The sequence below is a fragment of the Tympanuchus pallidicinctus genome, unplaced genomic scaffold (assembly GCF_026119805.1).
Source record: "Tympanuchus pallidicinctus isolate F22 unplaced genomic scaffold, pur_lepc_1.0 scaffold8, whole genome shotgun sequence".
Lineage (NCBI taxonomy): Eukaryota > Metazoa > Chordata > Aves > Galliformes > Phasianidae > Tympanuchus > Tympanuchus pallidicinctus.
Window position 1 is genome coordinate 47,858,700 of NW_026294802.1, and position 13,998 is coordinate 47,872,697.

At 47.6% G+C, this 13,998-nt stretch overlaps 1 protein-coding gene across 16 annotated transcripts in view; it reads left to right on the plus strand.

Moving 5' to 3' along the window:
• Positions 1-13,998, plus strand: part of EHMT1 (euchromatic histone lysine methyltransferase 1) — a 96,865-nt gene that overhangs the window by 54,414 nt on the left and 28,453 nt on the right. For 11 of the 16 annotated variants that reach the window (XM_052667617.1, XM_052667625.1, XM_052667624.1 and 8 more), the window contains 8 exons: positions 3,382-3,559; positions 4,778-4,914; positions 5,772-5,960; positions 6,609-6,689; positions 7,381-7,476; positions 8,711-8,831; positions 10,461-10,592; positions 12,461-12,606. In XM_052667617.1, the coding sequence (XP_052523577.1) occupies positions 3,382-3,559; positions 4,778-4,914; positions 5,772-5,960; positions 6,609-6,689; positions 7,381-7,476; positions 8,711-8,831; positions 10,461-10,592; positions 12,461-12,606 (1,080 nt within the window). The remainder of the gene's footprint in view (positions 1-3,381; positions 3,560-4,777; positions 4,915-5,771; positions 5,961-6,608; positions 6,690-7,380; positions 7,477-8,710; positions 8,832-10,460; positions 10,593-12,460; positions 12,607-13,998) is intronic. The other 5 variants (XM_052667621.1, XM_052667627.1, XM_052667630.1 and 2 more) reach the window with 3 other exon arrangements.

Genomic DNA, 13,998 nt, shown 5'->3' on the forward strand with positions numbered 1-13,998 from the left:
AAGAGGAGGAGCCTGGATCTTCAGGAATCGAAGCAGGAATGTGATAGAATTTGTCACGGCGAATTGGTGATGAGCTCTGTGGGGTTTATTGTGGTGCCTGCTGTTGGCAGCCCCCTTGTACACTATATGCCTCTCACCTCCTCTGCCGACCTGGGGAAGGGCAAGGGAGCTGGAAGGCGAGAGTCAGGAGTTGGCTTGGGTGACTGCTGGGCTGCAGGAATTATCTTGAGGCCTGCTTGCATAAGGAGCAGGGAGGGTGAGGGGAACCCATCCATCATGAAAGTGGAAAGCAGCAGCAGGTGACAGAAGCACTAAATGCAGTCAGATGTGATCAGGTAGCAGACCGTGGAGGTGGTACTGGGTCGTGCCAGCTCCGGGCTCATACAGAGCAAGGCAGAGCAGTGGCTGCCAGGACCTGTGTTCTGCAGGGAAACCCTCTGTCCGACATTTGCCTTTGACAGCTTCCTCTCCAGCACTAAACTTGCTGGCGTTTTGCATTTGGAGATGCCCCCTGGTTGTGCTGGGGGCTTGCAGGCACACCTGTGAGCTTTATTGTTCTGTAATATTTTGTTTCTGTTTTGCTTTGATAGGAGTCTGTAGTGCTCCCAAGAGCTCTGTATCCGTCTTCCCAGTCCCAAATGCTCGGTCCTCCTTTTGCCTTCTCCTTTTAGTTGCAGCTGCCTGCTGTCCTCTGCTGGGAGGGGCCAGTTGGATGTAACCTGGGGATGAGGACTGTGGGACATCTGTGCATGTGCCTGAGCCAGCTCTTCACCAGCCCGATGGGATTTGAAGGAAGAAGAGATTTCCCAGCAGAGCAGTGAGCCAGATTAGCAAAACCTCTTTTCTGGGAGTGCTTAAATCTGGAACCGATGGAGCAGAGCAGTGCAGGAGCTCAGTGTGAGGGACCAGGAGGGACCAACCTACAGACTGGGGCAGAGGAACCAACAGAATTCAGAGACCTTAGAAACAAGAAAAGAATAAAGTTGGATCCACTAAGGACTCGTAGCACTGTTGGTGGAAGGTTAAAATCTAATGAGAACAGCAAAGATGTAACGGTTTCAGCTCATGGGGAATAAAGAAGGATGGTGGGAAAGCAGAGAAATGCTTCCAGATCTCTGCTGATATTTTTAGCCCCAATCCTCAGATTTAACATTTGATTTCTATAGACATGAAACTTGTATGTAATATGTTTTGCTGATGGCCTGTTCAGCTTTCTGTGCCATTAGCACAGAATCATAGAATGGCCTGGGTTGAAAAGGACCGCAGTGATCATCTAGTTTCAACCCCCCTGCTGTGTGCAGGGTCGCCAGCAACCAGACCAGGCTGCCCAGAGCCACATCCAGCCTGGCCTTGAATGCCTCCTTGAATGCCATTAGGCTTCCTGGGAAATCTGGTTATGTCTCTGCAGAAATTCTTGTTCCTTAGTATTGCTCCATATGGCTCCACATAACAGCAAACTTTATCTGAGACCACTTGCAAGAACCTGCATGTAAAGGACAGAGCCCTTATTTATGTACACTTGTTTAGCTGCAGTCAGATCTGCTCCTCCTGTTCATCCTCCTAATTTTGAGTTAAATCCGGAAAGCAGTGGATGTCCCAGGAGACCTGGGAACTCTCAGAATAATCCTGTATCCGAGAGTTAACCTTTATGTCTGTAAACTATGAAGAGGTATAAATAGTATTGTTGAGGCTATTATTGGCATGCTCTGCCCAGCACTCCTGACGTACTTGTTCTAAGTGGGAGAACAACTGGAGCAGACTCAGGAGTGATCCATGTCCAGAAGATGATCCTACAGACACTGAATTTGCTCATTCTATTCAGCTTATCGAAGAGAAAGTTTTTAAAACTTTTACTCAAGCAGTCTGTAAGTACAGGAAGGAGAGTTTCTGATGATACAGGGCTTTTTAGTTTAGTGGGAAAAGCTTAATGCATTTAATTATCTGACAGTGAGAGCAATTAAGCATTGGAACAACATATCAAAGGGTATGGTAGATTTGTCATCTTTGACATCATTAATCCACGACTCGATGCCTTGTAGGAAGAGAGGTGCTAATTCAGCCAGAAGATATGGGCTTGATGTGGGAATCATTGGAAATGTGCTGGCCTCTTTATGCAGGTCATTTTGGATTATCATTATGGCTTTTCTGGCTGTGACCAACCCCTCGCTTTCTGCCAGCAATGTGCACATGGCAGAGCTGTAATGAGGAGAATCAGTCGCTTCCCCGTTTGTTCACAAGGTCACAGATCACTTGAAAGCAGCATCTAACAGAGCCCATGTGAACCCAGAGACTATCTTGATTTTTTGCTGCTTTTCTAATTTCTCCCTTTTGCCTGCATTCCTTTTTCAGTTCTGGTATTTCAGCTGTCCCTTCAAACATCCCATACGAAGTGGTGGAGCAGCACATTGCCACCGCAGAGCTTGTAATCCAGCACCAGTGCTCTTGTATTTCTGGAGCATCTCTTCCAAACCTGCTTGCCAGTCAATGGACAGGTGTATGGAGAGGCATGGATGGGGCTAGGCCTTGTTTTAAGCACAGAAGACAGCACACCCAGTGTCAACTGGCAGATTGGAGTGGCACCATTTGCCCAATCTCTGCTGTGACAGCACAGCCGTGCGCATGTAGCTGCAGCAGTCGCGGCATGACTGAAGGTGCAGGGTGAGGTGTGCTCACATCAGAGCGTGTGTAAGCTGTGTTGGAGCCTGGGAGCCTGTCTGCAGGCACAGAGCACCAAAGTGACTGTAAAATTCTCTTGAGCCTTATCAGCTTTTCAGTAGGGGTTTATCACCCGAGCTAGAGCGAGTTTTGCCACATCTTGCTAGGACCTGGCAGTGCTGGAGGTGAAGCTGCAGTTTCAGGCAAATACCTTCCTTGGCTGTGAGCTGGGCAAGCAGGTGGGAGAGCACAAGCTTTGCTGAGTCCTTACGAGGCCAGAAGGAAGGATCCCTTCCCACTGCTGCCCACCCCTCGGAGACCTCTGTGCAAGGCTCTGTTCCTTGTCTGCTGGGAGGTGACAGCTTCAGTCCAGAAGTGTTTCAAAGAATAGGTGCATTTGTTCATCTTTGTTCATCTTCTTGAGAGCCAACCTAATGCTTTTCAATATCTGCACTTAATTTGCAGAGCTTTGCCGTGCCTGCTCTGTGTGCAGGTTTTCTCCTTCTCGGGGAGCAGCCCTCACCAAGTGACCAGCAGCAGGCTGGGTCTGTTTGTAGTCTTTAGGCAAGGAAACGTTTGCTAATAGAGAAGGGGAGAGTGCTTTTCTTTTGAGCATCTGTTCCTACCTTCACATGCAAGTGATTCTATTTGGCAGAAAGGAATTAAATTTATTTCAGTGATTTCTTTGAATTCAGAGGCTCAATTTAACTTCACTTTGTTTTCCAGCATGCAAGTAAAGACCCCAAAGACGGGAGAGAAAGCAGAGATCAAAAAGAATCTAAAGAGGAAGGCAACAAAAACATCCTGGAATTTGGGAAGCCGTTGCCATTGCCCTCTCTCCCGGGCCTTCACCAGTCACTACCTCAGAACCAGAGCTATGTGGCCACCTCCAAGTCACAGACGGGTAAGAGGACAGAGCTAAAATCCTTAGTAGTGCCCAGCTCCCAGACATACGTGTGTGTCAGGGTCCACGGGCTGAGGCAGCTTGGTAAGGACTGACCCTTTTGTTACTCATTTTTCATAATTGTAGTATCACAGCATGGTTGGGTTGGAAGGGATCTTAAAGCCTTCCCTCTGTTGGTGCAGCTCAGGTTGCAGTCAGCCTTCCAGGCTGCAAGCATGCACTGCTGCTCACGTCCAGTTTTTTGTCTGCCAGGACCCCCAGGTCCTTCTCCCTGCTGCTCTGTGTGAGTTCTTCTCCCAGTCCATACTCACATCTGGGGTTGCCCCAACCTAAGTGCAGCAGAATCTGCTTTAGGATTTCCTTGCCTGGCAGCATCAGTAGGGCTGTTGCTGTAGATCTTGTTTTGACAGATGCTGCTTACTGTGAGCCACACTTGTGTAAATAAAATGATTTGGCTTGGCAGAAAGTTTTTGAGGGGGCTCTTTCTAGATTTTTGATGGAACTTTGTCATAGCGAGACGTGAAGAGATGCTTTCAAGGAGCAGCCTCTACAGCTGCTGGTGCTGGAGCTGGCTGTTTCCTGCTGCATGCTGTTGTTAAAAGCCTGCACTAAGCACACTTCTGATGTGTGTGCACCAAAGGCAGCAGCAGGCATTGAGGTGTGAGGACTGGTTTGATTAGAAGGCCAGGAGGGAGACTCAGCAAGTTGAGACCCAATCAAAGCCGTGAAAGGAATCAAGCAAGCTTCCGTAGCAGGTGTGAAATGAGGTTAAATGGCAAACAGCTCCTTATTTAAAGTACCTTTTCTCTGTTTGTTCTTTAGTTATTATATGATGGCTTTATTGTAAGTCGGTATTATTAACCTTGCAGTATCTGTTTGAGCAAGCTGGATTCTATTCAGCCTCCTGTGGCATTAGCAGTGCTGCCAAACACAGGCTAATGTAAGGATTTGATGCTATGTATGGTGATACAGGGACCAGAGGAAACATAGAGGAGGTACTCAGAATTTGGGCGATTTTTGCAGCATTGGCAAAAAGCTCTTTGTGTGTTTGCATGTGTCACCTTTTGGCTGAACTGTAAATAAATTAGTTGCAATGGGAAGCCTTTTTTCTCAGATCACATCCTTCAGTACGGTTTCCTGCATTACAGCCTCTACTCTCGCTCCTTTCTTTTCATTCCTGAACCAACTTTGGCTTTACTTATTTATTTTTTTTTCCAGCTGCTGCAGTATCTCGAAAGAAAAAACGGAGAATGGGAACCTATAGCCTGGTTCCCAAGAAAAAGACCAAAGTGTTAAAACAGAGAACAATGATTGAGATGTTTAAGAGCATAACTCATTCCTCTGCGGGTGCCAAGGTGAGGGCTGCACCGAGTCGGCCGGGCATGTTTGCTGTCACCATGCACACACCTTGTCCTGCCACACCAGCCCCATGGGTAGAGTAGGAACATTGTTGCTGTCAGCATCTTCTGTTCTGAGTCTACATCTTCTCTCTGGCAACAACATCCTGCCCACGGCAGCCTTGCTGCTTTGAAAATGGCTTTTTGAGGGTGGATGTTCTGATAGCAGCTCTTGCAATGTTTTCCAGTGGATGTTCCCCTTCTGTCCTGTGAGTGCTGTGGGACTGGAGAGTTTAAAAGCATACCACAGCGTGGTAACGTTTTTGTTGTGGAGTCCTTAGGGTTACTGTCTAGTGTCGTTTGAGGCTGTAAGGGAAAACAACCAGTGACTTAAAAACAAACTGCAGGCTGGGTTTCCCTCCTGATCAGGTTCTGCTTTTGCTGCAGTCCTGGCCCTTAAGTTTTGGCCTTTGAATTCAAGTGAATTCAAAGCGCTAGGCATCAGTGGAGTGGAGTAAAAATCCCCCAGCCTGATTTAACTTCCCCTTATTTAGAAACCTCCTTTGCACCCTTGGTGTTCCATGGGGAGATGCCCTTTCGGTTAGTCTGCATGGTCTGGCTGAAAGCTGCTGTCCAGCAGCCCTCCCCTCAGTGCCTTGAGTCCAGAATGACTCCTTGTTCCCCAGACTGGCAGGGTTAGGTGGCGCATGGCAGGCACCTGCACTGCCTGTGCTGGCGGTGCTGGAGGGCTCTGGAGGGGCATACAGCTGGCTCTCCCTCGGCAGCTTTAACACAGGCGGTCTGGGAGGGGTTCAGCTGCTCTGAGCTGTGAACTGATGTTGTCTTTGTGGCACGTGTGCTTGGACAACTTCCAGAGTGAAAAGGAGCTAGGTGATGTCAGCCCTCACGTGAATGGGGAGAGCATAGATGTAGACTCTGAAGAGGAAGACTCTGATGAGTTGGAAGATGAGGACGATCACGGAGCAGAACAGGCAGCTGCATTTCCTGCAGACGATAACAGGACCTCTAAAGACAGCGCGTCTGACGCAGACAATGTCAGAAAGGTATTCACATGCCCCGTGCAGGACTTAGAGTGGGATGGGACACTGCTGATCCCTGTCAGACAGGAGTGGAATCAGTTGAGGCAATTTCTAGGCATTTTTTAGCATGCAAGATGGCAGAAAGCTCAGTGGTGGAAGTGAGGCTTTTGATGATCACTTCCTGCTTCCTTTTCCCCTCCCCCACGAGAGTCTCCTCGCCTACCCTCCTGTTTTAGCCTTGCTACATAACTCTCTGTGATCCAGTGTATGTGCAGGACTTCCATCACAGTTAGGTATTCACTGCACCAGCAGGAGATGTCTTCCTAATTCTTTACCAGCCTGTAACTAGATTCAGATTGTTTTAGTTAACTTACCCCAAATCACAACGCATATTGTAGGTATGAGGATGTTTCTTATTAACCACAAAAATTAACGTTTGGTTGGAAAACTTTCTTTGGGTGTTATCCTGTCCCATCCTCATGGGTGAACCATCAAGTGCGTTAACAGCCTTGGAGTGCTTGTCCTGGAGAGGAGAATGGTGTTAGTGCTCACATGGCTGGGGCTGAGTGCAGCACGGTGATGGGATGCTCAGGCAGGGTGCGGAGGGGTGCCGTGCTTGGAGGGACCTGACAGGACTGACTCTTTCTGTTCTGGGGCACATGGTGGCTGCAGATTGATGATGGCGACTCTGAGGAGGATCAAGAGTCTGCAGAGTCTGGAGAGGATGAGGAGGATGGAGATGAATCTGACTTGGTAAGCCTAGCTGCTAAATGCAGCTCTCAACCGTTGTTCTGCTGGTAATGATTTCCCCTTTGCTTTGCTGCCAGAAGGAGACGAGCAGTGTAGTTTTGGGACTCTGACAAAACTCAGTGGCTGAATCCATGCACACAGAGTATTGTTTTCCACAAGGTGCATAGCAGCGATACACTTAATTACTTTCCAGCACTAATTAATGGGCTATTTTTCTTGTTTTCAACAAGGTATTGACTGCTTTTAATCATTTGAATGGTAGTGGAAATATTTAAGGGTGCTTAAATTCGGTGGGTGCTGATTTGGCAAGTGGTGGGAGCAAGCAGTGTTTTCTTAACAACCTGAAGCTCAGCTTGCCTCCAGAGCGAGTCCAGGTGGAGATGTTCACAAATCCACTGGGCCAACCCACTGCCTAAATTCACCTTGTCTGACATGCCATCTCAGAGGCACGGGCAGCCCTTGTCAGGCATACGTACAAACAGCATACAGAAAGACAGTCACTCTCCCTAGGAGTGTCTGGTAGTCCTAAGGCAAGATTTTCACCAGCTGTTTGGTGATCTTGACTTCTTATTTTTCAGATGGCTGGTGGAGGGAACTTGAAAATTATTATAATTTTTTTAAAATTGCTATTCATTGATTGTCTGTGTCTCCCCACCCTCCCCTTTACTTTAAAAATGTTGCTCCCTTTTCACAGCATCTCAAGTTGAGGAGCCAGCATTTAAAGCACCCCAATTCTTCAGTCACCTTGAGAAAATTCTTGACTTCATTGTCTCGATGTTTTGAGCTGAAGGTAGAAGCAACTGTACCAAATGAATTGTTGAAGCTCTGTAGAATCTCATTCCTTGTTCTCTGACACTACAAGAGCCAGAGAGGACTAGCCAGAAGGGGCTGTATAGCCTGTGCCTTTCACTGGGCAGCTTGAGGCACTTTTGTAGTGCTAGATCAAACTAAGGGTAGAGCTTGCAGTCAAGTCCAAACAGCCCAGTCATATCTAGACGTCCCAGACTGTGATTTTTGCTATGCTTATATGTGGTGACTCAGCCTGCAGCCCAGATGGAGACTGGCTCAGATGCAAACCTCTCACCCACCAGCAGAGATGCAACTGGTGGAAGCCACGTGGCAAGGCACAGCCTTACACTTGGGCACAGTGATTGTTGGGCCAGTGCAGACACCACTGCAGAGCTGCCTGGGGAACCAGGGCTCAGCGCCACCTCGATCCTGCTGCACACTGTGTTAAGAGGGCATGGTGCAGCATCAGTTTCCTGTTAAGGTAGGCCACGAAGGTAGGCCTTGATCCAGCCTCTGTTGAAGGCAGCAGGAGCTTTTTTTGTAGGCTTCAGTGAGAGATGGAGTGAGTTCATGTTAGAACATGAATTTTATGTTTGGAGCTTTGTAACGCTGGGTTGGAGTTTCTGGTTGCCCATTTTAAAGTTGACTTTGAAAAGTCACCTTATTTTCTGTATATTAAACAGAAAGGAAACCTAAACTCTGTTTAGATTCATACATGCCTGAAGATTGCTGTGTGATTAGGTTGTGCTGACACCTTGCTCAGGGAGGGAGCTGGTCTCTGCTGTGCAGTTAAATTCCCCAGGGTCCATCCCAGCCCAGGCAGGTACAAGAGATATTTTTTTCTAGCATGACTGTGGAGCAATGTGAATATTTGAGTTTGAAAAAAAGAAATAAAGGTCACTTTTCTGGGGAGAAGCTAAAAGCGTGCACGCATACTCAGCCTGCTGTGCAGAGATGCTCAGCTACTCCTGAGATGAGTGTGGTGTTAGAGCCTACATGGAAGAGAAGGTAAAGTGAGCACTTCTGAGATGACAGGAAATACGCCCACACGTGTGCTGGTGTTTCCTTTTCTGCACTGTAAAGGCATTTCTGCACCAATTGATTTCAAACCTCAGTCCTTAAGGCCTTTTTACACTTCTCAAGCTGTGTGAAGGCTCTTTCATATGAGTGCAGAGGACTGCTGTGATGCTGATACCAACATGCCTTACATGCACATGGCCTCTCTGGTTGTTCAGAGCTCGGAGTCCAGCATCAAGAAGAAGCTGCTGAAGAGGAAAGGAAAGACAGACAGCCCATGGCTGAAACCCACCCGCAAGAGGAGACGGAGGAATAAAAAGAAACAAGCCAATGTGCTAGGTAACTAACTGAGTTTTGTTCTCTAACTGCACAGAAAATGGTCTGCCAGGTAGGGTAAGGACCTCTGGCCCATGAGGCAGTGGTTGTCTGCAGAGCTCTTTCTTCCTTTTGAAGGGAAGGTTTACCTTTATGGTAAGATTTACCTCTATGGTTAACCAGAGCCTGAACTGGCATCTCACTTACAGCTTGTGTCTGCACTTTAACAGCAAACTAAGCGTGAGGCAGCTTTATCCTGGGCATGCTGAAGTAATGATTATTATTCACAAGCTCTCTTTTTTTTAGAACATCCAAAGATGACTTCATGGATGTAAACTGTAACTGAAGGAGATTGGCTAGATGGAGAAGGGAAAGGAATAACCATCCCAGAGTGATGCTCAATTGCTTTTGTGTGGGTGTTAGTCCTGCTGAATGCAGTGTGCTGGCTGTCCTTGCTATTCCAAAGCAGCGCAGCCCATTCCTGGGCCTGAGTTCAGGTGGCCATTCTAGTTTGAGTGAAGTTACACAGCACTCAAAGGTTACAGATCATTTTGTCCCCAGAAAGCTGTGGGCTGAGGATGGAGGAGGTGCAGGCTGGATCTGATTCCTCATCTTCAGGAAAAGTAACAGGATGAGTTTAAAAGAAAAAAGAGTTGGTAGTCTGTGAAGGTGTGCCTTCTCTTTATTAAGGCTTCACACATCCATTGCCATCAAAGAGTTTATTCTGTTTGCTAATTCCTTCTAAACAGGCCGTTTTTTATCAGCAGTTGTTGCTGCCTATTTTCTGAATGACCACGTTGCAGCCCCTGGGCTGCCCTCAGCGTCTGTCACTCATCTCATTTTGTTTTTCCCAAGGCAAACTCTTCCTAAAAGGAAATGGGGACCACTGATCCCTTTCAGAGCAAATAGCTAATTCTTCATTTGAGATGCAGGCTGTTTTTCTACCCCTTACATAAAGGTGGCAGCCAGTCTTTCAGGCTAACACAAGTCTCTTGGCCAAGCCTGAGTGGGAGAAGCAAACCAGGATTGAGAGTCAAAGCCAAGGGAATGTGAAGAGATGACAATTCCCACGAAGGCTCCGAGGGATCCCCCATGCAATCCCTTCCCAGCAGCAGCTTTGTTCTCTCAGAGCCAGAACTTGGCTTTTATGTTTTCCCCTCCCATTCAGCTGAATGTCACCTGTCTCATCCTCTCCAGAACCTGCATCAGCAGCCGGTTTGCTTTGCCTGGCCGGGCTGTACCTGGAGCCCTTTGCAGCAGGTTGGAGATGGGGGAATGCGCCGAGCCCTGGTTTCAGCCCTTCCTTATGCCATTTGAGCTTCTGCTGCCCTACAGCAGGCAGAGATGTGCCTTCTGGATGCAGAACTTATTTGTCTCATTTATCCCCTTTTTTTTTTTTTTTTTTTGTTAACCTACCTCCGTAGAAGTGGAAAATCTGTCGGATCAGACAGGGGTGGAAATAAGAGATGGGAGATCAATTGTGCCATATCTGCCCAGCTGTTACATTTCCATAATTCTGTGTGCATCTGTACTCATAGGCTCTCTGAGGAGCCTGCATGCAGCCATCTTGGTTAAATATGGCCTTTACACATGCACGCACTTTTTTTTTTTTTTTTCTTTCAGCTGTGTAAATATACGTGTGTTTGAATCTAGGTGCTGAAGCCTATAAATCATCGTTGGGAGGCAGAGAGGGCTCTGCCCAGGATAACAGCATGGAGTACATGGAGGTGTCTCTGGATTCCTTGGATCTGCGGGTGAAGGGAATCCTCTCCTCGCAGGCGGAAGGTGAGTGCTGGCTCGGCGCGGCCATGACCCACGTTGGCTTTGTTCGCTCAGCCCAAGCAGCGAGCGGAGCCCCGCATGCCCCCTGGTGGCTGCCAGAGCCCCGAGCCCAGGCCTGGCCCTGCTGAGAGGCTTCCTGCAAGGCTGGCAGAAGCCGGGGGCCGGAGACGTGAGGGGGGGCTGAGTGGTTTGGGAACGCTGCTGACGTGGGATGCATCCATCTGTCTGTCCCACTCCCCCGGCTTTGGGCCATGTTTGTGTGGCCTCTGAGTGAATCATCGCCCTGCACACTGGTGCCCTCGTCTCCTCAGGAACTTGCAGGGGTCTGGCTTTGGTGGCCAGTGAGGACGGTGGATGGCAGGGGTGTCTGAGTGGCCGCCGTTCCCAGTGCTGATCCTTGGCTCCGGTGTGGATCTGACGGTTCTCCCCCGTTGCTCTTCTGCCTTCAGAAGTGGTGTGGCTCTTTGATAGGAGCACATCAAAGAACGGGTGGGAGTGTTTACCACCAAGGGAGGGTCAGGATGGATGAGGGATGTTTTCATCAGAGCCTCTGGATGTCAAAAAAGATCATGAAAGTGACAGCTTGGAAGGTGAGGAATGAGCTTTTTGATTTGTGGTCCTAGATAAAGCACTTAAACATTTAATATCTGGGCAGGATTCTACATGACAATTGCAAGGGCTTTCCTTCTGCTTGTGTCTTGAAACGTCTCATCCTTTCTCAGGGCTTGGTCTTGCAACTTAGCCAATGGAAACTCCTTGCAAGATGAAAAGAGCTTCTGCTCAGCTTGTAGGGTCGCAGCCATAAGGGAGAGTGCTTTTGCCAGGGCAGCTACAGAGGAATCTCTCTGAAGAATGAAGTTAGTCTTTGAAATTCTGCAGCAAAATAATTCATCTTTCAAAAGCTTCTAAAACAACAGCACAATTAATTCCTTCTCACTGGGACTCCAACCCATAGCAGGCTTGTGCAGGAAAAGCTTGGGACACTGCAGGGTGAACTGCGGGTAATGTTTGAGGGTTTAAAACCTTGCAAAAGGTGTTACAACTCTGTAGGACTAAGGTAGGTGTGAAGGACAAAAAGTAATCCCTGTGTCATTGGGTCAGTGTCTTGTGGTCACACGTAACCTAATAAATGAGTTGAATCCAGAGGAGCCCCAAGAATATTCAGTGTTCCCCCATTCCTGGCTGCGTGATCACTTAAAAGCCATTATCCACCTTTAAAAAGGCTTGGGAGTGTTAAATATCTGAGAGAAAGAGATGAGAAGGCAAGAAAATCTGAACATCTTGCTGCTTTCTTTTCTCTGGTTTGTTCTCTTTCAAAAAAAAATAAAATATATATATATATATATAGATGGATGGATGGATGGATAGATAGATTTTGGTTGTGTGAGACCAAATAGTCCCAGGAATTTTGTTTTCCCCATTTGTGTAGTAAGCTTCTGCAAATAGTAGTTTATGCTTCCTTGATCTTTTCTATTTAACACTCCCTTTACTACTCAAATTCCCAACTCTAGTTTGTTACCCACAGATTTCCTGGTGCCAGAGGGCAGTGTTGTGGGACAGGTGAGAGAGACTGATAAAAATCTGTATCTTATAGTTTTTCCACGTTAGGGTTTTCTCAGGATAAACTGTTTTTAACTCAGTATTCTTGAATTCAGCACCTGTAGTGTCACTGGACTCAGAAAAGTACAGTGTGCTTGTGCAAACTCCATCTGCTGCAAGAAGTGGGTCTTTGTAGGGTTTAAGTGATGCCTTTGAAGCATTTCAGGATGTGGAACTGGAAGATGCCATGAGACATGGACAGTGTTGATGGACTGCATCCCTTCTCCCAGAGGGTAACATCAGAGTTGATTTGCTGATCTTCTGTACTCTAGGTCTTTCCAATGGTCCTGAAGCAATGGAAGTAGACGGTCTCCAGGAAGTTCCCCTCTGTAGCTGTCGAATGGAAACCCCCAAAAGCAGAGAGATCACCACGCTAGCCAACAACCAGTGCATGGCCACCGAGAGTGTGGATAATGAGGTAGGAACCTGTCTTTCAGCTTCTCGCAGACTTTTTTTCCTGAGGACAAAGACATAAAGAGACAAAGCCGTGCCAGGAGCATGCATTACATCACTCAGATGCTCTGCAACATGTTAGATTGGGAGCCCACTGGTGTGGGCATGGTGGGGCAAACACCTCCTCCAGCACACTGCATGTGTCGCACACTCGGGTTAAAGCCACTCCAAAGTGAGTAGGAGCAGCCTGCAGGGCTAGCTGGAGAGGCACTGGGTGGATCTCCTGCTTGTCCTGGCTTGTGTAGCTGGATCAACTGGATGTAACAGGCAACGCTTCGGGCCAAGTGGGCTAAAATACATTAGCATGCATCAAAGTGAGAGAATCCAATCAGGGGAAGCTTGGAGCTGGTTCCCTTGACTACAAAGGAGCTGATGCAAACCTTTCCATAGCCAGCTCTTGAATTTCTGGAACTTGGCATGCCTTCCGCCAGCTCAGTCTCTTCTGGCCCTCCACTTTTCTCCTCCCCCCAAGAGGCTTCTGTTACAAAGCTTCCTATGTTCTGGCAGTCCTGCGCAGCCTCTGTGGCTGGCTGGCTGGAAACATTGCACTCGATGCCTCTAAACTGATCACAGCTGGGCTAGCTGGGCTCTGCTGGTTCCGAGAAGGTGGAATTAAGTGGCAAAAGTGACTTCCTCTCAGAGTCTGGAAGGGAAGACAGAAGCAAAGTCAGGAGATGCTTCTTGCTCTGGAAGAAACTGGCATTTCTGTGGTGCTTCAGCTGAGCTGCAGCCATGCTGCAGTGCTCTGATATTTACTGGTAGAAGGACAAGGAGTCGGAGTACTCCTGGTTCTTCTGGAGGATCCCAGTAGAAAGGTGGATGGAGGGAGGAAGGGGTAATCACATTTACAGCCCAGCTCTACTTCTGTTAGTAGGTACTTATAGAGAAAGGAATTTCACTAGCATGACGAAGTTGATACGTTAAGGAGAGAATGCCCTGGAAACTTACAGGAGAGAGGGTTCTCCAGGGTTTCTGAATAACAAAACGTATACAGAAGAGTTCCTATGATTGTCTGGCAGTTCTCTCCCCAGATAAATCAGAGAAAGGAATAGCAAAGGCCATGCATTCTGTTAGATTCTTTTTGGCAATGGGTAAGTGACTCATAGATGTGGTAAGGATATTACATGTATGAATAGTGGGTTCTCTAGGCTGTCATGTCCTTGGATAATGCTGTAGTTAGGAGCACCGTGCTACACTCTCTAATGGCTGGAAAATAGCAATTAATCATTTTGTACTATTTTAGACTTTTCTAACAAATAATATGTCGTGACAGAATGATGCAGGGACTTCCTTACACAGGCAGTGCAGCTTCTCACGCCTTAATCAAATTTCCTCCACTCCTAAATAAAAATCAATG